Here is a 25,501-nt window from a genome sequence, read left to right on the forward strand (position 1 = left end):
ATTGAATTTTGAAAAATTTACTAAGTTTTGGAAAATAATTGTGATAATCATAAAAATCCAGCTATCTTACTAGTGTCCTTTCAGGAAAGAGAACCTATCATCCCAACTGACCTGGCCTAAACTGTGCAGTTCCACACTATTTGGTTATGTCTCAATGCCTTTCAGAATCATGACAAATCTTGCTTTGTCAGTGTTTCTCAACATCCTGGCTGCATTGTGATCATATGTGGTCCACGTGTTCAGCTCACTAGTGCAGTGTGCAGTCACCCATTGAGTCAAGTAGAGTATGGTTTTAATTTAGGTTCATTTGTCTTTATGGGTAATAGGAATCACATAAGACACCAGATGCCTAATCCACTATACCATCCACAAGTTGATTGTAAGGAATTAAACAGTCCGATCCATCATTAAGGATAATTATCATTAAGGATAATTTTTGACGCGTTCTTCAGTTTCTACATGACAATTAAAAGGCACTGCTTGTAAATCAGAAATACAATAGTAAGTAGTCACAGGTTTCCTGCAGCAGTTCCAAACCTCTGAAGCAGCTGAAAACAGTTACAAATGAGCACATTGATTTGAAAGAAATTCGGGTGGCAGTGGGGGGCCTGGGGGCTGGTTTTCAGAATAGATTTTGTCTTCTGGGCCTCTTTCTTTTTACAGATGGTTTCCTAATGCTTTCCAGAGCCACAGCCTTTTTGTCAGGTATTGCTTGAGTGAGGTGCTTGGGGATGTGGATTTGAAAGGAGCCATGCTGCAGTTTGAATCACCTGTAAAAAACATGGTCAAATTAAATAATGTATTTAAATGCGCTTAGAATGATGCAGCACAGAAAAGATCACCCAGCACATCATTCCTGTGCTTTTAAACTGTTTTGCTTTTGATGTACTTCCTCCGTCTACCCCACCCCACCAACATTAACCTCTCCACACATCACCCCATTTTCTTTTGGGCACCGTGAATGCAAAGGTATTCAGATTGGGTGGACTGGCCATGGTAACATTGCCCCTTAGTGTACCAAGATGTGTAGGTTATGTGGATTAGCCATGGTAAATGTGCGGGGTTAAGGGGATAGGGTGGGATGAGAGGGCATGGGTAAGATACTCTGTCAGAGAGTCAGTGCAGACAGGATAAGCTGAATGGCCTCCTTCTGCACAGTAAGGATTCTATGATTCAGTGGGCACTATCGGCCTTCTGGTATCCTTTCCATCTCATTTCTGGGCTCATGTGCAGAGCCAGTGCAATCTCCAGGCAAGCTAGACATTCTCCTACAGTGGTAAAATTTGGGGCATCTACTTTGGTTACATTTTCAACAAATTCAAGCAGGCATGACTTATCCTTCCCAAAGCTGGTTCTCCCTGACCAGCAGAGCATCAGGTGAAAACCATACCGTGCTAAAGGCACTGTACCTGAATGCGTGAAACATTGGCAGCAAAATGGATGAATCATTAACATGGATAAAAATAAATGGGTTTGAGTTAATATCAATTACATAGATGTGATTACACAGGCTTGGAAATTAAATATTCAAGTTTACTTGACTTTTAGAAGAGCTGGCAAAATGGAAAAGGAAGGCGAGTAGGTCTGATAATAAATAGACAGTTGACGGAACACCACGAAGTACAGTCACATTGGATGGAGTTAGGAAAAAACAAGGGGAAGAAAACAGAAAATGCTAGATAATCTCAGCAGGTCTGGCAGCAATGGTGGAGGGAGGAGCATAGTTAAAGGCTGGGATTTTCATAGAGAGAATCATAGAGACCCTACAGTGCAGAAAAAGGCCATTTGGCCCATCAAGTCTGCACTGACCACAATCCCACCCAGGCTCTACCCCCATATCCCTACACATTTACCCACTAATCCTTCTAACCTACACATCTCAGGACACTATGGGGCAATTTTATCACAGCCAATCAACGTAACCTGCACATCTTTGGACTGTGGGAGGAAACCGGAGCACCCAGAAGAAACCCACGCAGACACGAGGAGAATGTGCAAACTCCACAGAGACAGTGGCCAAGACAGGAATCGAACCCAGGTCCCTGGAACTGTGAAGCAACAGTGATAACCAGTGTGCTACCGTGCTGCCCAAATTTATTATGACCAATGCACCTAACCAGCACTCTTTAGGATTGTGGGAGGAAACCGGAGCATACGGAAAAAATCCACGAAGACACAGGGGAAACATGCAAACTCCACACAGTGACCTAAGTGAGGAATTGAACACGGGTCCCTAGAAGTGTCAGACACATAATGTTGAGCAACGAATTGAAATCATACAGATTTTCCACACCCTACATAAAAAGTGAAGAATGCTTCTGCTCGGTTTCGAACTGAGGACCTCTCGCATGTTAAGCGAATGGGATAACCACTATACTACTTTCCAGCCATGCTCGCCCCAAAACCGGAAAATCCCACCCAATGGGCCTTTGCATGGTACCCCGTTGCCCCACCACCCCTCCTGCCCACTATGATTCCAGTGGCGGGCGGGACAGGAAAATTCCCCCTGATGTTTCAAGTCCATGTAATTCTTCTACAGAACCAGAATATACACAGGTGTTAAGTTAAGTGGGCAGGAATGTGGCAGAGAGTGGTGAATATGTGGAATTCACTACCACTAACTGTAGCTGAAGCCAAAACATTGTCTGATTTCAAGAAAAAAAATAGATACAGCTCTTGGGGCTAAAGGGATCAAGGGAGATGGGAGGAAAAAGGGATCAGGATATTGAAGGGCCGAATGGCCTACTCCTGCTTCTAGTTTCTATATTTCTATGAAGATAATGTGGGGAAGTATAAAATCATCCACTTTGGTAGAAAAACAGAACATTTTTTACATGGCAAGAGACAGGGAAATGTTGATATTCAGAGAGCTTTGAGTGTCCTTGTAGATGAGTCACAGAAAGTCAGCATGCATATACAGCAAGTAATTAAAAAAGCAAATGGTATGTTCACTTCTAATACCAAGGGATTGGAATGTAAAAGTAAAGTCATATTACAATTATGTAGAATCTTAGTGAGATCGCGCATGGAGTACTTCTACAGTTCTGTAGAAGTCATATGGACCCAAAACATTAACTGTGCTTCTCTCTCCACAGATGCTGCCAGACCTGCTGAGTTTATCCAACATTTTCTGTTTTTATTTCAGATTTCCAACATCTGCAGTATTTTCCTTTTATTATAAGGAGAGGAAAACATTGGCAGGAGTAATTTAAAGACTTCCTATCAGTAGTTGTTGTGTCAGGTAGCGCATAAATCAGGAAATTAGTGAAGCATACAACAACGGTTACACAGTAATCACAGGAGACCTTAATTCACAAGTAGACTAGGAAAACAAAATATACCACAAGAGAAAAGTGGTTCAAATGTGGCATTAAGAAAAGCTAAAGGTGGCATTAAAATAAATGAAAAAGCTTACAATATAACCAAACTAAGCCTTTGGATTAGGAGGATCTTAGAGTTCAGCAAAGAATGACCAAGCAATTGATAAAGAACGAAAGGTAGGAAAGAAGTAAACTTGCAAATGAATGAACATTAGTTTCCATCAGTATCAAAAATGGAAGATATCAGAGGACATAAACTTGGGTCCATTACAGGCAGAGGTAAGGAAAACTATAATAGATAATAAGAAATTGGCAGAGATATTAAACACATAGTTTGTATCTACTTTCATAATGGAAAATATAAAATACTTTATGAAATAGCAAGGAACTGAGTGTCTCGTAAGAGTAAGGAACTCGGAGAAATTAGTATTGAGAGAAGTACCAAACCAATTAATGGACTAAATGCCAAGAAATCCGCTAAGTCTGATAGCCTATATCTTACAATCTTAAAAGAAATGTGTACGGAGATAGACAATGTATTTGGATTTCCAAGATTTCTTTCATTGTCCCTACAGATTGGAAGGCAGAAGATATATAACACTGCCAATCAAGAAATAAGGAAGAGAGAATCTGGGGACTGTAGGCCAATTAGCCTGATTGAAAATGTTGAAATCTATTATCAGGGTCATGGTTTCAGGATATTTGGAAAATTATAACACAACTGGACTGAATCAACACTGAATTCTGAAAGGAAAATTGTGCGTTGACAGTTCTGTTAAGAGTTTTTTTAGGGAGCAACTGGCAGGGTAGATAAAGGTGAAGCACTGAACGTAGTATGTTTGGAATTGCAGAGGCACTTAAAGTATCGGTTATTACACAAATTGGGATAATATGTGAGCATGATTGGGAACAGAAAACAGAAAGTGGAAATAAATTATTCATTTTTAGGTTGGCAGGCTGTAACTAATAAAGTACCTCAAAGGATCCTTCATGTATTTACAATTTATCAATGTCTTAAATGAGGGAACTGATTTAATGTCTCTGTTTGCTGACAACCAGAAATTAGATGGAAAAATTAGCTGTGAGAAGGATGCAGAGAGGCTGCAAAAGATATACGCAGGTTAAATGAGTGGACAGGAATGTAGCAGATGGAATATATTGTGGAGAAGTGTAAAATTATCCTCTTTGGTAGAAAAAGTAGAAAAGCTGAACATTTTTTACATGGTGAAAGACTGGAAATGTTGGTTGTCAGAGAGCTTTGAGCGTCCTTGTAGATAAGTCACAGAAAGCTAGCATGCATGTACAGCAAGTAATTAGAAAAGCAAATGTTTACTTTTAAGACAAAGGGATTGGAGTATAAAAAGCAAAGAAATCTTTCTGCTATTATATTTGATCTTGGTGAGATCACACTTGGATTGCTGTTACGGTTTTGGTCTCTTTACCTGAGGAAAAATGTACAGGGTCCTTGAATTGAATATATTCACTGGACTAATTTTGGGATAAGGGGATTGTCCAGTGAGGAGAGATTGAATAGATTATGTTCATATTCCCTAAAGTTTAGAAGATGATATAATTGAAATAAATACAATTTATCAAAGCAGATGCTGGGACGGTCTTTCTGTTGGTTGGGGCGTTTAAATTTAGTGATCACAGATTCAGGATAAGAGGTCGGTCATTTGGCAGGGAGATGAGTTCACCATCCAAAGGGTTGAAAATATTTTGAATTCTCTACTCCAAAGATCAATGCTCAATCATTGATTACATTCACCTCAGAGATTGATAACGTTTTGGATACCAGGGGAATCAAGGTAATTGTGGATAGGGCATCAACATGAAACCATGATCTTATCGAATAGCAGAGCAGGTTCAAAGGGCTTTACCAGCCTGCTCCTGCCCCAATTTCTTATGTTCTGAGAGCTTTGGAAAAAGTGGTTCCAAGATCATCTATAAGTTTATAATACTTAATTTTGAATCATTTTATTAATAGTACAATACTGGTTTTGTTTTTTATAGCACCTTTTGCACTAAAACATCTCAAAAGACTCCCCAAGGTGAATTACTCTTGAAGCAAAGACCTATTAGTTTTAGGCAAATGCATTAACCTGTGTTTGCTGCTAATATCCCAGAATCAGACAACACTATGAAAAATGCAAAGATCCAGCAACATTCTCCTGACATCAATACTTAACCATTGCTTAAAAGCTGGTTAGCTCTGTTGTTGCTTGGCCAAGACTTATGCAGAAACCAATAGTACAACTGGTTTGCCCATGACTTATTGCAGTACGCAGGTGCATGTAAAGTAAAATAGAATCATTGAATCCCTACAATGCAGAAGAGGCCATTCAGCCCATTGTATCTACAATGACTCTCTGAAAGGGCAGCTTACTCGGGCCCTCTCCCCCGCCATCCCCATAACTCCACGCATTTGCCATGGCTAATCCACCTAACCTACACATCTTTAGGCGCCAGAATAATTATTCTCGGTAAAAATATAGTTGTGCATTCCAATGTACAGCTCGTTAATCGGTGAATTTAGAGTTTCACAAGTGACCTAAAAAGCAAATGCAGTACTTTTACCAGAAAGATAATGCAATGATTTCTAAACGAAACAATTTTTTCAGTCTGTTAGGGCTGACAGTAGTTTTGAGAAGGAGTGAGATGAAAGGAAACATACCGCAACACTATATTGTCCCAAAGGACTTTCAATCATTGTACAGGTCAAGTGGAAAAAAGCAAAGTGTGAAAGGATCTGAACAGAAGTGTGCTAATGTTGTATGGATGAGTGATTGGGTGTCTGTGCGTGGCTATGCCTTTGGGAAAGATCTACCCAAAGTAACCCTCTCGCGTTCTCTTCTTATTACAAAAAGGTCAAAAGAATCACAATAATTAACATTCCAGGAAGTCTTTCTGACCAGGTGTTCGATCAGACTGGGATGCAAAAAAATATTTATCCAGAAAGAAAACAAGGCTGGTGAGAAAGCATTGAACAGTAATTGTGAGAGGCTTTTTTTTCATCTTTGGACAATACTGCTTTGGAAAGGCGAAATTATTGACAGCTAGTAAGGAGATCTCAAACATGTAACATCTGCAGAAGGCCATTTCCAAACAGGTGGAGCTTTTAGGTCACATGTTTCTCTTTTTCCAGTTTAGAATTATCCCTCTAAGCAGCTTAAGCAGTATCTTGTAGAACATAATGGCTACTTAAGGGCCTTTTCCCATCCAGCCTCAAATTTTAGGCTAGTGTGTGGGCATGGTAGGAAACAGAGAAAGAAAACATTTCTCCACCTGGGGAGGGGAGGGAGGTGGTGCCTCAATCTGAAGGCCACTTTGGGTCCCTGTCCCTCTGGGACCTTGGAGCACCAGGCCTCTCCCCTGCCTGGCCTACCACCCCAATAGCACAACTCCCTTCCCTCCCTCCCCACCACCCCTCCTCTTAACACTCCCATGCCCTCCCACGTCCCAGGACTTCCAGGTCCAAAAACAGAAAATGCTGGAAAATCTCAGCAGGTCTGACAGCATCTGTGGAGAGAGAATAGAGCCAATGTTTCGAGTCTGGATGACCTCTCGACACAGCTAAGAGCAAAGAAAATCAGAAGAGATTGATACTGTGAGATCTGTAATTGGACAAAGGGGATGTAAATGAGGATGAAGAAGGCTGAGAAAGGGGCTAAAAGTGTCCATTAAGTGATCAAAATGAATGAATGGCAGAACAGAGGTACAGATGGTTAAGGCAATTGCCCTGAAAGGTGGGTGGGGGGAGGGGTTAAGATGGAGAGGGGGAATGGAAGAGTGGAAAAATGGAAGTGAAAAAGAAGGATGATAAAAACAGATGAATGAGATGAAGAAACAAAGTGAAATAAAATAAATGGAAATGGGGTGAAGTTGAAGGAGAGAGTTCATGCTCTGAAGTTATTGAACTCAATGTGCCTAATCGGAAGATGAGGTGCTCTTCCTCCAGTTTGTGTTGGGGTTCACTAGAACATTGCAAAAAGCCAAGCATGGACATGTTGGTAGGAGAGCAGGGTGGTGAATTCAAATCCTACCATCTGCCATGGCAAGATTCGAACCCAGGTCCCCCGAATATTAGCTGAGTTTCTGGATTAATACACTAGTGCTAATACCAGTAGGCCCTTACCTCCTCTATTATGTGCTGATTCTGGGGGTCAGGTATTCTAAGCAGCTCTTACATGCTGTAACTCTGCCCATACTCCTGCACTACTGACACATGATCTCATGGTCAGTTTTGACCTCCTTGTGCATTCGTATTCGCTCTCCTAGGATGCTTTGCTGACACCCTCTGTCAAGAACACTCCATCCACATTCACAGTCTTTAGCAGCAGGCATTTTAGATTTTTTTTGGTCGCTGTTTTCAGACAAAAATCAGTGAAGAGGATTTGAGTCTCCTCATTGGATGAAAAATGATGAAGAGATGGTCGGCGAAATGGCCAGTGTGACAAATGGAAAAGTCACTTCTGAGACTAAGGTTAAGGATCAAAATTATGCTCTTAACAGAAGGATGCTTAGCTCATGGGTGTGAAATTACTTTAGCCATTACAGTAGCAATGGTTGACCACATTTGTTAAGTTAATGGGCGGAATGATTTCACATGAGTGCTTTAGTCAGGAGAACAGTGATGGTCTTTCCTACTCTTGTATTTTCCCATGAAAATTTTTTTCAACTATGCCTTGCCTTATTCGTCCGGGTCTTTGTGATATAAAATCTTATGCTGTATGTTAATGGAGGGTTTGCTCCTTAGATTAACAAAATAAACGAGGGATGACTGAATATTCCAAAGCTAATGCAATGTTCGTCATGCACCTGTATGGTTAGCATGCAGCTTGTTTGAAATTACATATAGATCAATAGACACCAGGTAGCAAGGTAAATAAAGGATGAGATAATTGATACTAAACATGCTGTTTGCTGTTGGATACCTGTGCAGGAGGTTAGTCCTGGTCAGGTTCTGAAGGCAATTTGCCACATGTACCACAGGACTTTACATTAGTAGAAGGATGTAGATTTCATAAACAAGAGTACAAGAGTACAGGGTACAAGAGCTATACATTGAAAGTGCAATGGTTAACCCAGTGTAACAATGTTATGTGTGGTTTTGGAAACCCCATGAAGAGAAGAGGTGGGGCTGGATTTTAAGGACAACCAGAATGTTTGGAGGTGGGTAAGCTGGCGTGGCTCACAAAATGGAGCAAGTGACCTTCACACCTGCCCTCAACTTCTTTCCCTTATTATGGCAGACTTGCGCCTATTAAAGCCCTTAAGTGTCTCATTCTGTCACCATGACTATTTTACACTTGGCAGAGAAAGACACTAGCCGTATGGGTAGCCTGATAACTTCTACCATTTTAAAATTAATTTATAGAATGTTGGTTTTGCTGGTTAGACCAGCATTTATAGCCCACCCCTAATTGCCCTTGAGGATGTGGTGGTGTGCTGCCTTCTTTAAGCTCTACAATCCCTGAGGTGTAGGTAGACCCAAAGAGCTGTTAGAGATGGAGTTCCAGGAGTTTGACCTAACAACAGTTAAGGAACGATGATATTTTTCCCAAGACAGGATGATGAGTGACTTGGTGGGGAACATCCAGATGGCGGTGTTCCCAAGTATCTGCAGTTCTTGTACTCATAGATCAGTGATTCCCAATAAGTGAAGAGCCCCCAAGTGTGCCACAAGAAAAGATTCCAAAGTATTTAAATTCATGTAATTAAACTAAAGTTAACTATTGTCTTCAGCTCTGCGGTTAGCATCTCCAAGACAAATCTTGGGCCTCGTGCTCATGCATCAGCTGGGAAAGAACCACACACGTGTGATTTAGGTTTTTTATGTTGGTCAGGCCCATATGCATGGCCAGTGGGACTTGGAGCTGAAGACAAAGGTCATATGTGTTTGCACAAAAGCAAAAACTCAGAGAAAATGGGTGTACCTCAAAAACTTTCTATGATATAGAGGTTTTCCATGTCGCATAAAATGCTGGGAACCATTGTTCTAGGTGGCAGTGGTCATGGGTTTGGAAGGTGTTACCTAAGGAATCTTGGCGAGTTCCTGCTGTGCATCTTGTAGATGGTACACACACCTGCCACTGTTTATTGGTGGTGGAGGGATTGAATGTCGGTGGTGGAGGGATTGAAGAGGTAGCAATCAAACAGGCTGCTATATCCTGGATGGTGTTGAGCATCTTGAATGTTATTGGAGCTACAGATCCAAACAAGTAGCTTGTGCCTTGCAGATGGTGGACAGGCTTTGGGGAGTGAGGAGGTGAGTTACTTGCTGCAGAATTTCGCACCTTTGACATGCTCTGGTAGCCATAGTATAAAAATATCTAGGCCAGTTCAATTTCTAGTTAATGGTAATCCCCAGGATGTTGATAGTGGGAGATTCAGTGATGGTAATGCCATTGAATGTCAAGGAGTGATAGTTAGATCAGCACATGCACAGTGGTTCTGCACTGCCGGCTTCCTGATTGCTAGCCAGCTCAATCGCTGGCTAGCCAGGCAGCCCATGCAATGTCGGCTCTCCATCCCCCCAAGGCTGATTGTTAGCTGGCACCCCCGGCCATTCCCCGGTCCAACCCTGACTCCCTCACTCCCGGCCCACTATGACCTCCAGCCATCCTCCCGCAACAGTCCTGACACCCCCCAGCAGTGCCAAGCCCTCCAGCAGGCTTAATTCCCCCCCATCCCCGGCTGCGCCCCCCCCCATCCCTTTGCCCCTTAGGTAGTGTCGGGGGCACAGTCTGGCTCTGCCAAGATGCCAATGTCCAGGGGACACCCTACTTGCTGCCTGAACCCTCAGAGAGCCCCAATTACTTCCCCTTCACTCCAGCAGGGTCGGGCTGCTAACTCCCCCAAAAGTGAGGAGCTACTAATCCCTGCTGGAGTGAAATACTCTGGCGGGCTGGAAGATGTTAGCAAGCTCGGAGAATTTAGTCCCGGGCTCGCTAATCATATCTGAATGATATTAAAATGACCATGTAAATGATCTTTGCGCCTTCATGCCGATTTCCAGCTTGGATCAGACGCCGCCGCAAATCCGGCGCTGGGAGACACAAGCGGGACGTGAATGCTTGAGTGAACCCTATGAATCAGTCGACGCGACAATCTCCCGATGGGGGAATCGTGGCCTCAGTGCTGTACGCACACAGAGAAAGATTAAATAGGCTGAGGGACATAAGTCATAAAACCTCCTTTTTTATAACCAGGCTATATAAAAATTCCATTCCAACAATAATTTCAGCTCACAAATGTCTTAACAAACCAGTCGTCCAATTAACAAGAATGAAGCCCAAGGGTACAGGCAGTGGCTGAGATTTACAGAACCATTAATGGGATGCTGGCAATGGAATTGATCTGAATGATCTCTCGCTGCATCAGGCTGCCAAAACCTGCATGTTTAAGGTAAATTTATTCCATGCCCATAATTGAAACTATTCAGTTACTGTTGGAGCTAGAGGGAAAATTTACTAGCAACAAAATTAAAAGCAGAATCTTTTTCGAGCTTTCCCGAATGCGGCCCCTTCTTTCAAATTCCTCTCCAGGGAGTAACAGCAAGAATTACAGAAGCCATATTCCAAACATGGACAGCACCTGGACAAGGTGTAGATATTCATCCAAAACCCAAACCCACAATTTACAACCAAATGATAGTATGCATGCTGGGTGGATTCTGGGTTAATATTCATGGTTTGCATCTATTTGAAGCAGTCTAAAAATAATGTTTTAACATTACGAGATCCAACATAGCTTCATCGTGAGCAGGGAAATTGGTAATTCCAAGTCCTGGCAAACCTCAGACCTCCGTACATGTGCAGGGCAGGAGCAAGCTACACATGCACACAGATTGCCATATTTACTTTCTATTGGGCTGAAGACTGGTCCAGTGCGCTTGTGAAAAAAATCATCATGGAAACCTGAGTCAGCTGAGTCAGGCGTGGGGTGCCAGAACCACAGCAAGCCTCAGTGGACAAATAGAGGGGGATAGGCAGAGATACCAATCAAGGGAGGGAGAGAGGACAGATCCAAATCAAGGGAGGGGTACAGGTGAGATCCAAATCAAGAGGGGCAGGCAGAGGTCCCAAAAGGAAGTCCCAGATAAGGGGCAAAGACAGGGGACAGAAACAGCTTCCAGTTAAATTCAGTTAAAATGAAGGAGCAGAGAAACAAGCTTCAATTAAGCGAAATGGGCCCAGATAATCGAAGAGGGCTCAGACGAGGAGGCCCTGAAAGATCCAAAAAGGCAGCCGATGGACGGTGACTCCACACTGTGGGTCACTGAGGCAAAGGTATCCTTGTGGGCCAGTAGTGTTCTGTCTGGCACAGCCAAAGAGCTGAAGTTGTGTCTGTGAATTGGTGTTTCAGTGTACTCAGGAATTCAGGGGAACAGAATCTCGGAAGGTGAGTGGAAACCCTGCGAGGCTGAAACCGTCTGAGTAGGAACAACTTTTGGAGAGAATTCCAAGATGAGATCTTTGAAGGCGAAAATTGAAAAGAGACTTTCAGTGAGATTGGTTGACTAACAGTTTTCTCAGACTGGGTTTGTTGTTGGGAAATCTATAGAATTTTGTTTTGGGGTCGCAGCTGTCATTGATTATGCAGTGTGGTGTGCCTGATCATAGTTTGCCTGTTAATTCTCCTGTACCTCATAATTGTCCTGAATGTTAGAGTATAAGACATAGTAAACTGTTTTATCTTTCTGACCTTGTGTAGCAAGTTTAGTTTTGTTTGCTCAAAACACATGGAATCTTGCGGCTTTATTCTATTGACAAGTGTCTTGAAACTCAAACTTTGTCTACTTTAAACCAAACATTATTGGTCCAAAAGGTCTTTCTAACAACCTGGGGGTCTGGTCATGGATTGTAACAACATCTTTCGAACACAGTGTTAAACTGAAGCACCACCTGTGATTTTAGGTGAATTTTTAAAAATTCATTCATGGGGTATGGGCGTTGCTGACTGGCCAGCATTTATTGCTCATCCCTTGTTGCCCTTGAGAAAGTGGTGGTGAGCTGCCTTCTTGAATCGCTGCAGACCACGTTCTATGCCGCTAGGGAGGGAATTCCAGGATTTTGGCCCAGCGACTGTGAAGGAACAGTGATATATTTCTGAGTCAGGATGGTGAGTGGCTTGGAGGGAAACTTGCAGGTGGTGGTGTTCCCACGTATCTGCAGTCCTTGTCCTTCTAGATGCAAGTGGTCGTGGGTTTGGAAGGTGCTGTCTAAGAATCTTTGGTGAACTGCTGCAATACATCTAGCACAGATAGAACACTGCTTCTACTGAGCGTTGGTAGTGTAGGGAGTGGATGTTTGTAGATGTGGTGCCAATCAAGCGAGCTGCAGTTCCTAGGTAGTGTCAAACTTCTTGAGTGTTGTTGGAGCTGCACTCATCCAGGCAAATGGGGAGTATTCCATCTCACTCCTGACTTGTGAATGTAAAAGATCCCATTGCACTATTTTGAAGAAGTGCAGGTGCATTCCCTCCAGTGCCCTGGACAATATGTGTACTTCAACCGATATCATCCAGAGGCAAATTAACTGGCCGACCTCACATTGCCGTTTGTGAGAGTTGCTGTGTGCCAATTGGCAAGATTGTCTGCACAGCAGAAGTACTTCACAGTCCATGAAGCAATTTGTGATGTTCTAAGATTGTGAAGGGCATGTTAGGAATGTAAGTCTTTCTGTCTTTGACTGATGGTGTTGAATGTGTTGTTCTGAAGTTATGGCTTCGTTAATCTCCATCTAAGCCTTGCTGTAGTGTAGGATGAGAAACAGAGTGGAGGTGCTAGAAAATTGAAGCAAAGCAGAAAATAGCGGAAACGCTCTGTAGATGAGGAAGCAGAGACAGAAAAACAAATAACACTACATAGGTACAATGATCCTTTGGTGTAATAAATTTGTTGAAGGCTTATATCTGACACATACTGCATGACCTGCTTAACCTTTCCAGCATTTTATATTTCTGCCAAAAAATGTCTGTATCTGCACGGTTCATTCATAACTCATTTGATTGCACTCTTGCCTCTAAATCAGAACGTTATGGGTTCATGTCCTCAAGGCAGAGACAAACACAAAAACATCAGTCTGAATTTTTCAGGTGGTGGGGTCTCTTTTCATGCTATCTAAGAGAGTTAGCAGGGAATAAATCTCCACCGACTCCGAATGCCCTGCAGCTAATTTACGCCCCTCACTGGGGAGGAGGTCCTGCCTCAGAGAATTGGCAGCCAATCTGATTGGCTGTCAGCTCTCTGGTCCCCGCAGCAACAGTGCTGCAGTGGACATAAGTAGTTCAGGGCAGCATTGCTCCCTAAGTCCAAAGAGCAAAGCAAGGGGGGGAGGGGAAAGGAGGTCTACAGATCTTCTGATGAAGGCAGGAAACCCAGTGGGAAACCCAGTAAATGGCCTCCACTTAAGTCCCCTTAAGGGAGAATCGCACCTCCCCCACCGCCCCCCCCAGTTACTTTGAGTCAGTCTTCACAATAAAAGACACTACTAACATTCCAAAAATTCTAAATAATCGATGGGAAAGGGGGTGAGAGGGATGGGGAAGAAATAAATACAATAACTATCACTAGAGAAATTAATGAGGATGAAGACCAATGCATCATCTGGAGCTGATGGGTTGCATCCCAGCATATTAAAGGAAGGAACTACAGAGACAGTGACTGCACTAGTGGTGATCTTCCAAAATGCTCAACTTCTGGAAAAGTCACAGAAGTTTGGAAAACTGCCAATGTAACACCTTTATTTAAAAAAGGGAGACAAAAACAGGTAGCAGTACACCAGTTAGCTTAACATCTGTCACTGAAATAATGTTAGAGTGCAGTATAAAGGATGTAAGAGCAGAGCATTTCGAAATACATAATGTAATCATGCAGAGTCAGCATGACATTTATGAAGAGGAAATCATGCCTGATAAACTTATTAGAATTTTTTAAGTGGTAATGAGCAGGATAGATAAAGGGGAACCAGTAGATGTAAAATACTTGGATTTCTAAAAAGTGTTCGGTAAGGTACTGCACAATATTGGGGGTAGTATGAAGTTAAAAAGTAAAGTTTATTTATCAGTCACAAGGAAGGCTTACATTAACGCTACAATGAAGTTACTGTGAAATTCCCCTCGTCGCCACAGTCCAGCGCCTATTCAGGTCAATGCACCTAACTAGCATGTCTTTCAGAATGTGGGAGGAAACCAGAGCACCCGGAGGAAACCCACGAAGACACGGAGAGAATGTGCAAACTCCACACAGACAGTGACCCAAGCCGGGAATCGAACCCAGGTCTCTGGTGCTATGAATCAGCAGTGCTAACCACTATGCTACCAAGCCACCCATATTAGCATGGATAGAGAATTGGCTAACTAATAGAAGGTAGAGAACCAGGTTAATCATACAGTGCAGAAGAGGCCCTTCAGCCCATCAAGTCTGCATCAGCATGCAAGAAATATCTGAATTCCCACCTATCAGCACTTGGCCCATACATTCGAATGTTATGACGTGCCAAATGCTTACCCAGGTACTTTTTAAAGGATGTGAGGCAACCCACCTCTACCACCCTCCCAGGCAGCACATTCCAGACCATCACCACCCTCTGAATAAAAAGGTTTTTCCTCACATCCTTCCTCAACCTCCTGCCCCTGATCTTGAACCTATGTCCCCTTGTGACTGACTCTTCAACTAAGGAGAACAGCTGCTCCCTATCCACTCTGTCCATACCCCTCATAATCTTGTACACTTCAATCAGTTTTCTCTGCTCCAAGAGAAACATCCCAAGCCTATCCAACCTTTCTTCATAACTTAAGGCAGTATTCTGGTGAATCTCCTCTGCATCCTATCCAGTGCAATCACATTCTTCCTATAATATGACGACCAGAACTTCATACAAGACTCTAGCTATGGCCTCACCAAAGTTCGATAGAACTCCAACGTGACTTCTCTGCTTTTGTAATCTATGTCTCAATTGATAAAGGCAAGTGTCTCATATGCCTTTTTCACCACCTTACTAACATGCCCTTCCATTTTCAGAGAACTGTGGACAAATACACCATGGTCCTTTTGTTCCCCAGGACTTCCTAGTGTCATGCCGTTCATTGAATACTTCCTTGTCAAATTACTCCTTCCAAAGTATATCACCTCACATTTTTCAGGGTTAAATTCCATCTGCCACTGATCTGCCCATTTGATCATTCCATTTATATATTGACACTCACTGTTAACCATGCAGCCAATCTTAGTGTCATCTGCAAGTTTACTAATCCTAAACCTGCATAATGATAAATGATGAATAATAGGGGACCCAACACAGATCCCTGTGATACGCCACTGATCACTGGCTTCCAGTCACTCTCTATCTCCTACAACTGAACAATTCTGAATCCACTTTATCAGATTACTCTGTATCCCATGTGAATTTACCTTCTTTATAAGTCTACCACTGGGAACTTGTCAAAGGCTCTACTAAAATCCATATGAGCTACATCAACTGCACTGCTTTCATCTACATACCTGGTTACCTCACATCCTCAAAAAATGCAATCGCTGTCGAAGCCATGCTGACTATCCCTGGTCAAGCCTTGCTTCTCCAAGTAGAGATAAATGCTTTCCTTCAGAAGTGGGGTTGAGAGGGACATAATGTAATTAGTGGAGTACCATAGGGATCAGAACTGGGGTCACATTATTTACAATACTTATTAATGACTTGGATGAGAGGAGAGAATGTACTATTGCCAAGTTTGCAAATGACACAAAAATAGATAGGAAGGCAAGTGGTGAGGATGACACAAACAGCCTACAGAGAGATATACACAAAATGGAATATAATGCAGGAGAATGTGAAGTTGTGCACTTTGGTAAAAGTAATAAAGGAACTGAATACTATTTAAATGGAGAAAGACTGCAGAAAGCTACAGCACAGGGGTCATTTGGGCATCCTCGTGCATATATCACAAAAAGCCAGCATACAAGTTCAGCAGGTAATATGGAAGGCAAATGGAATGTTTGCCCTTATTTCAAACAGAATGGAGTATAGAAATAGGGAAGTCTTGCTAAAACTATTCAAGGCACTAGCTAGAATACCAGGAATACTGTAAATAATTTTGGTCCCCTTATCTAAGGAAAGATACACTGGCATTGGAGGCAGTCCAGAGAAGGTACACTAGGTTGATCCTGGGTATGGAGAGATTTTCTTATGAGGAGAGGTTGAGTAGCTTAGGCCTGCACTTATTGGAGTTCAGAAGAATGAGAGGTGACCTTATTGAAACATAATATTCTCAGGGGGCTTGACAGGGTGGATGCTGAGAGAATGTTTCCCCTTGTGAAAGAATCTAGGATAAACAGGGACATCTTAGAGTTAGGGTCATCCGTTTCAGACAGAGCTGTGGAGTAGTTTTCTTCTCTCAGAGGTTGATGAATCTTTACTGCAGAGGGCTGGAGAGGCTGGATCATTAAGTATGTTCAAGGCTGAGATGGACAATTTTTTACCAGGAAGGGAATCAAGGGTTATAAGGTGGGAAAGTGGAATTGAGGGTTATCATATTAGCTCAGTCATGATCTCATTGAATGTCAGAGCAAATGCAATGGGCTGAATGGCATTCTACTGCTCCTACATCTTATGATTTTATATTGAAGGGCTTCAAATGGGACAAGGACTGGCTTCCTTTCTAAGGCCTTGCCGGCCACAGTGGAAAATTGCTGCAAAGTCATTACGGAACCCCGACAGTGCAAAAGGAGGCCATTTGGCTTATGAGTCTGCACCAACTCTCCAAAAGAGTATCTTAATCTGGCCCACTACCCTATCCCCGTAACACCATGCATCTACCATGGCTAATCCCCACTACCTTACACAGTTTTAGGGGCAATTTAGCATGGCCAATTCATCTAACCTGCACATCTTTGGACTGTGGGAGAAAACTGGAGCACCCAGAGGAAACACACACAGACACGGGAGAATGTGCAAACTCTACACAGATAGTCACCCAAGGCCAGAATCGACCCCAGATCCCTGATGCTGTGAGACAGCAGTATTAAACACTGTGCCACCGTGCTGGTGGAAAACGCACAGGGAATATCACCCTTTCAATTTCATGCTCCCTGCCAGTGGGGGAGCATTAAACCCTGGCTATAGACTGACACGCAAGTGTTGGAAGCATTGACTTTCAGATGAGACATTAAACTAAGACTCCATCTATGCTCTCAAGTGGACATAAAAATCCCATGACACTACTTCGAAAAAGAACAGGGGAGTTATCTCTGGTCTCCTGGCTGATATTAATCCTTCAATCAATATCACTAAAAACAGATTATTTGTTTATAATCACATTACGGTTAGTGAGCAAATTGGCTGCACATATCCTACACTTCAAATGTTCTACATTGGCTACATGGTCTCGCTAATGTAATACGCCTCGGGACATCCTTTCCTGCAGCGTATCAGGTAAACAACATTGGTCGAGTCGCAAGAGTATGTGCCGTGTACCTGGTGGATGGTATTCTCATGTGAGATAATGGCATCTGTGTTGATGATCTGGCACATCTTGCAGAGGTTGCTGTGGCAGGATTATGTGGTATCGTGGTCACTGTTCTCCTGAAGGCTGGGCAGTTTGCTATGTATAATAGTCTGTTTGAGCTTGTGTGGTTATTTGAAGGCAAGTAGTGGGGATGTGGGGATGGTCTTGTCAAGATGTTCGTCTTCATCGATGACATGTTGAAGGCTCCGGAGAAGATGTTGTAGCTTCTCCACTCTAGGGAAGTACTGGACGATGAAAGGTACTCTGTCCACCATCTCCCATGTTTGTCTTCTAGGAGCTCGGTGTGGTTTTTTGCTGTGGCGTATCGGAACTGTCGATTGATGAATCAATTGCTGTTCTTATGAGGGCATCTTTCAGCGTCTGTAGGTGTCTGTTGCGACATCTATATGATATACCTACATGTTACACCGAGGCATGGTACATTGGTGAGACCATGCAGACGCTACGACAACAGATGAATGGACACCACTCGACAATCACCAGGCAGGAGTGTTCCCTTCCTGTCGGGGAACATTTCAACAGTCAAGGGCATTCAGTCTCTGATTTTTGGGTAAGCATTCTCCAAAACAGCCTTCAAGACACACAATGCAGAATTGCTGAGCAGAAACTGATAGCCAAGTTCCGCACACATGAAGACAGCCTCAACCAAGAGGTTGGGTTCATGTTACATTATCTGTAACCCCCAGAACTTGCCTGGGTTTGCAAAATCTCACTAACTGCCCTGGCTTGAGACAATTCACATCTCTCCACTCGCATTGTCTGCACCTGTAAAGACTTGGTTACCTGTTAAGACTTGCATTCCAATCATTATCTTGTCATTGAGTTTGTGTCTACATGTGCCCTGTTTGTGAACCCAATTCTTCACTCACCTGATGAAGGGGCAGTGCTCCGAAAGCTTATGCTACCAAATAAACCTGTTGGACTTTAATCTGGTGTTGTGAGACTTCATACCATGCCTACCCCAGTCCAATGCTGGCAACGCCGCATCATAACCTAAGGAGTTCCACTGATCAGAGTTCAAAGACTTTGGAATTCCTTATTTCCTCAGTTTACCCTTCCTTCTGCCATTAAACCTTACCCTGATTATCACCAATCTACACGTTTTTAATTTATTTAATCCTCTCTTCAACTCAATTTGACCTTAGTAATTTCCTCCCACACAATGGTTCAACTGGTTTCTCAAAAATGAAAGAAAATACAAATGACCCTAAGCTTTCTTATTCAATGCTGATGGTAAAGTACTTTGTCCACACTCAATTGAGGTTGGAAATTTGCATTTCATTATCCACCATTTTGGGATGTGGTGACATGTCAAGGTATTGTGTGACATATTTGGAGTCACTGTGTTATGATAAGGTTGCACATACATTCCAGCATTACAAGGACTTCGAAATTAAAGATTGGAATGGCTGAAGTGTTTTGATTAAGAGAGTGAGGTGGAAGGTGGGTCAGTAATCAAAAGACAAAGATTTAAGAAAATTGGTTAAGGAATTCAGGAGAATGTTTTAATGCAGAAAGTTGAAGTGATTTGGGACGCACTACCTGAAAAGCTGGTGGAAGCAGATTGAATGATAATTTTCAAAAGGAAAATGGATAAATATTTGGAAAGGAAAAACATGAAAGAGAAAAGAGCAGGGAAGTAGGGCTATTTGTATAGTTCTTTCAGAGAACAGACACAAAGTGCTGAACGGCCTCCCCACTACTGTAATTCTATGTTGGAAAATCTCAATAGGTATGGCACTATCTGTAAGGAGAGAAAAGAGCTGACGTTTCGAGTCCAGATGACCCTTTGTCAAAGCTAAAAGGCAAAGAAAGTGGGAGGTATTTATACTGCAGGGTGAAGGAATGAAAGATGAATCATAGCCACAAAAACAAGGGGAAAGGCTGCTAATGGCAGTCCATAGAGAGAATAAAAGGTGCAGATGGCCAAATAGCAGAGAAGCCGAAATCAGAGGGTAAACTGTGACACATGAAGATGTGGATGGGGAGAGGGGAGGTGATGAATAGGAGAGAGGTAAAATTGAGAGAAAACGGGAAAGGGAAAGTAAAGGGGGAGGAAAGGTACGGAAAGGGGTGATATACACAGTTTACCCTCTGATTTCAGCTTCTCTGTCATTTGGTCATTTGCACCTTTTATTCTCTCTTTGTGCTGACATTAGCAGCCTTTCCCCTTGTTTTGTGGCTATGACTCATCTTTCATTCCCTCGCCCTACAGTATAAATACCTCCCACTTTCTATAACTTCTAGTTTTGACAAAGGGTCATCTGGACTTGAAACGCAGCTCTTTTCTCTCCTTACAGATGCTGCCAGACCTGCTGAGATTTTCCAGCATTTTCTCTTCTGGTTTCAGATTCTAGCATCTGCAGTAATTTGGCTTTCATGCTATAATTCTATGATTGATTGCAAGACTAACCCATTTGTAAAGTCTTCCCAATTTGAAGGACTCCCTCTAATGACTGAGTTTCCTTTTTCAAACCAATTATCAAAGCAATGCCAACTTGTACCCTTTCAAGGATACATTAGGAGACACAACAAAGATTGGTTTGGCTGGAACCTGCCATGCCTTCCTTGGTCTTGCATTGATCACTAAATACTGGGTCCTGAGCTGGCCTCCACTGCAATTGTTACTTTTTAAATACAAACAGGTCGATACAAATAATTGCCTTACCCATCCATAGGCCTGAGGCTGATCTCGTCACAACCCATTATTAACCCATCTTCATGGGCTTATCCTCCATTTAGACATTATGAACTCAATGGTTATTGTTAAAAGTGCTGATCTGAGAAGATGAAAGGAGCTGAATAAGGTCAATAACAAATATCCAGGAACATTGTTCACTTGGTGTCAGCTTCAAATACCAGATAGTTATAAAAGATTCCACGATATTATTTTGAGGAAGAACAGGAGAGTTCTCCCAGGTGTCCTCGCCACCGTTTATCCCTCTTCCAACAACATTTTAAAAAACTATCTGGTCTTATTTGCATGGCTGTTTATAGAATCTTGCTTTGTGCATATTGACTCCCTCTTTCCCTAGGCCGTAACAATAACTACATTTCAAAAGTGCTTCAGTGACTGTAGAGTGCTTTGAGGGTATCCTGAGATTGTGAAAGATGCTAGACAAATCCAAGTTTTCTTTCTTTCTAAAAAATCTAAGAAATAGGTTAGAGAGACAGTTGTGCTTCAGAGAGAGGAAGGACTAAGGGATAGCTTGAGAGAATGAATAGGTGGGATTAATCAATGAGAAAGCAGCCATCATGCCTTCTGGGCACAATGACCTTTTTGAGTTTCAATACCACAGCATTAAGGTATAAACAAACATTCCCTCGCATGGTGAAGGTATAGAAACCATTCAAAAATGGGTAAAAATGTGTACAAACAATAGATAACTTCTTTACAAATTCTTAAACAATGTGTTGTTTCCAACCAAATGTTAAATTCCTCTGTGCACCTGGGCAATAAACAGCACAGTCACTATTTTTGGAAGTATTTCAGTCACAGTCCAGTGCCTCAGGAGACAAGTGATATATTTTCACAATAAAACAGTTCAGGAGGTGTACTGCTTCAAGCTACAAAAGTCCTAGTTGTTGTCAATTGTTTTATTAAAGGCTCACAGTGACAAATTTATTTTTATGCGCTTACTTCCAGCTGGATTGTTAGTGCTGGGAACAGGACAGTTGCCACCTGGTGCTCCCAGGCTCAATGCTGCATGGGATAGCTACAAACTAAAGCTGCCTTTTGCCCTTAAACTAACAACATGCCTTAATCCCAAAATCCAATGCCACCTTCCTACTGTCTGAATGCAGTCTTCTCTTTCCCTCTCCAAGTGAGATTGCAAAGCAGTGCTAACCTGCAGCAGATTGTGGGTTTATTGGACATATGGCAATCTGAATCCAGTTTCTTGTGAATAACAGCTCAGAGTACTAAACTTCTGCTCATGCACTAATTAATAATCTCATTCCAAGACACCACAAAGATGATGGAAATGTCAAACTAGGTGTTGCTGAGTCATATAATCATGTAATCCCTACAGATCAGAAGGAAGGCATTTGGCCCATTGAGTCTGCACCAACCCTTACCAAGGGTGATTCCATAATCCCATGTACCCCACTAATCTCCCTAAGCTATATATCTTGGGACAATAAGGGGCAATTTAGCATGGCCAGTCCATCCAACCTGTGCATCTTTGACTGGTTCTTCTGCAACTGTATCAGGGCAAATTTTTGGAAGAACATGTCAAGCAGTAATACTGTAAATGTTTTGCTTTACAGCATCAATGGTGAAGATGCACAGTGTGAAACCAGGCTTACAATTACAACTTCAATTACAACTTACAATTACTACAATCAGTGGGGTGGGGGCGCAATTGGGCGGCTGGTGGGAGTGGTTGGGGAGTTATTTTTGGGCGGTGTGGGGCTCAAGATCAGCCCAGATCCCTACAATTCTGGGTTTGAGGCTGGCTGCAACAGCAGAGGCCTAACAGCGATCTCCCTCTCCCTCAGTCAGGCCTCTGCTATTCCAATTGCGCATGAGCAGACACAAAAGTCTGTACATGTGTGATAGCTCCCTCTGCTGACTGATCAGGCTGGCTGATGAATTAAGGCCCACAACTGCCTGTAGTAGCTAGAAAGAGTCAAGCCCATTTTTTTATGCACCAAGTATATACAATTGGGGGTGAAATGTGGCCCAAAAAACATATCTGCCATTTTCATACTAGGTGGACACTTAGAATTTTTCTCGTAAAATTCTGCCCATCGGGGCCAGGAGCAGTGACATTGGTGCATAATATTGCCTCGGACTTCAGAGGGTATTCTCAAGGTTTCAGCATTATCAACCCTTCCTTATAACTTCTCTATGCACTCATGCACCTTCCTATATAGATCTCAAGAGACCATTTTGCCTCTTCCAGCATTGCATCTAGGTGTGAGCCATGACATCAACACTGCTGACCTTTGCAGCCACCACCATCCAGGCAGGTCAAGTGTAAGAGAGAGAGGGCTCCTCCTCATGTCAACTGACAACAGGACATCACACCTGGTGGACATAGCCTGGAGGAGGGAATCATCATCAAAATGTGGGGAAGGCAATGCTTCTCCCCTCACTCCTTTCTCTCACCCACCTATAGAGGAAATTGTGTTAGAACTAAGCAGCCGCTGAAGATTTAGAACTTAACATTATGTCAATGATGAGAATTCATGCCCTGTGTGGTCGCTGGCTGGAACACTTCATTCCAAGTCTCTGTAGAATTCGAAATATTTTTCAGAATTGTAATACTCACTTCAGCCAATCTTGCTGAAAACAAAAACTTCAATAAATCACTGGGCCATCTAACTCTGTCCCGTGCCAAGTGCCCCTTTAAATAAATGGCCATGACCTCCTTCCAGGTCACCGTCTTTGATTTCGGCTGCCAGACCTCTCACACCTTCGATTGGGCAGAGGGAATAAGACATTGCAGACTGAAAACCTGTCCTGTAGTCATTGGTTGGTTCACTGCTGTTTTACATAGCATTTGATGACAACAGGAATCCAGCAAAACTTCCAAGCATATGTTCCATTCATCTAAACACACTTTTTTATTCATTTGTGAGACATGAGCATCGCTGGCTGGCCAGCTTGCCCGGGAGTTGCCAGAGAGTCAACCACATAAATGTGGCTCTGGAGTCACATGTAGGCCAGACCAGGTAAGGACAGCAGATTTCCTTCCCTAAAGGGTATTTGAACCAGATGAGTTTTCCCAACAATCAAAAATGGTTTCATGGTCATCAGCAGATTTTTAATCCTAGTTATTTTTTATTGAATTCAAATTCTACCACCTACTATGGTGGGATTCAAACCCGGGTCCCCAGAACATTAGCTGAGTTTCTGGATTGATAGTCTAGCGATAATACCACTAGGCCATCACCTCCCTGCTGTATTAATCACTCCATTGAAACACACCCAGACCCAGTCTCCAAACCATTCCTCCAGCTCTTTTTCAATTGTGTTGTTTTATGTGGTGCCTATCCCCTCTATTTTGGCCTCAGTGTCCAGACTGAAGAGAATGTGTCTTGGCATTGTATTCCTCCAAGTTTCTAATTAAACAGGAGTTCATCAGAGGTGAAGGTGTAAACTAAGGACTTCTGACCCACATTTGTGCTCATTCCTTTGAAAGTACATAGGTACTAAGGGCCTCGGGCTCTGTCAGTGCAACTTTTGATGGCAATAAATATTCTGGGTGAATCGATGTGCCTAATTAGCCTTTTATTAAATTCCACATGCAGGCTGTGACAGAAAATACACAGGTAAAGGCAGGGATCTGCAGCATCAATGCAGCACAAATACAGGTACAACACCCAGCTCCCAGCGGGTGAAAGGTTCAAGTACATGTGAAGCAAATTAGATCAGCAGATGAGGAATGCTCAAACATCAAGAAAAGCTTAAACCCATCTACCACACCTTCCAAACACCTTTTAATAAGTCCAAAGTTTGATTCCTAACCAACCCATATGGAATTTATTCCAAGGACCAACCACATTTTGCATGAACTGCAACATAACATGGCTAAATTTGTCTCTCACTACTTTGACCCTGTGTTGCCTTCAGACATGACCTCGAAATATCACCAATAAACTTATCATAGAATCCCTACAGTGCAGAAAGAGGCCATTCAGCTCATCGAGCCTGCACTGACAGCAATCCCACCCATGCCCTATCTACATAACCCCATGTATTTACCCTGCTAATTCCCCTGACACTAAGGGGCAATTTAGCATGGCCAATCCACCTAACCCAGACATCTTTAGACTGTGGGTGGAAACCGGAGCGCCCGTAGGAAACCCACGCAGACATGGGGAGAATGTGCAAATTCCACACAGATAGTGGCCCAAGGCTGGAATTGAACCCAGGTTCCTGGCGCTCTGACCACTGTGTCATCCCCTTGAATGCATCCAAAACTCTGCTGCCCTATCCTAACTTCCACCAAATCTCATTCACTAACCTACACTGCTTCCCCATATGGAAATACTTGATTTTAAATTTCTCATTCACAGGCTTTTGCACAGTCTTAATTATAATCACTCCACCATTGATGTTGTGCCTTGAGTTACCAAAGCCATAGACTCTAAAATTCCTTTCCTAAATCCTGCCACAACTTTGAAGACATTTGTTAAAACCTAACTCTTTGACTAAGTTTTTACTTATTTGTCCTAATATGTCCTTATGTTGCTTGGTGTCACATTTCATTCGACAATTGAACCTATGAAGCACGTTGGGACATTTTATGAAATGAAAGGTGCTATATAAATTCTCAAGTTGTTGTCCTACTATCAAGTGAGGACAGGCTTTCTTCAAAAGAGTGCAAGGTTATGGAATCATTCACATGGGCCCTAGAGAAATATTTACCATGGCCAGTCTGCCTCTGCTTAATGGCTCAGTTTATCTTTAAACCACAAGGTTTTCCATCCATTAATTTCACTGGATAGGAATTTGTGGGTTGCATGATTGAAATGTTTTACTTGGTGCCAATTCTATGTGGTGAATTTGGAATCTCACTAAATTACCTCCATAGGTGTGGAGCTACTTAATGGCTTGAATTTTACACACCCTGGTGAGTTCAAGGTGGGGGTAGGGCTGGTAAAATTGCATGGTGGAGACTCCTTCCAGGACTTACCTGTCCTGA

The 25,501-nt window shown here is 42.6% G+C and overlaps 1 protein-coding gene across 2 annotated transcripts in view; it reads right to left on the reverse strand.

Moving 5' to 3' along the window:
• Window positions 1-328: 328 nt before the first annotated feature.
• The window catches only part of LOC145355652 (uncharacterized), a 40,936-nt gene continuing 15,763 nt past the window's right edge, over window positions 329-25,501 (reverse strand). For both annotated transcript variants that reach the window (XM_080207898.1, XM_080207897.1), the window contains one exon: window positions 329-770. In XM_080207898.1, the coding sequence (XP_080064024.1) occupies window positions 767-770 (4 nt within the window). In that variant the 3' untranslated portion in view covers window positions 329-766. The remainder of the gene's footprint in view (window positions 771-25,501) is intronic.

Source organism: Carcharhinus amblyrhynchos, chromosome 19 (genome assembly GCF_965287045.1).
Source record: "Carcharhinus amblyrhynchos chromosome 19, sCarAmb.v2.hapA, whole genome shotgun sequence".
Lineage (NCBI taxonomy): Eukaryota > Metazoa > Chordata > Chondrichthyes > Carcharhiniformes > Carcharhinidae > Carcharhinus > Carcharhinus amblyrhynchos.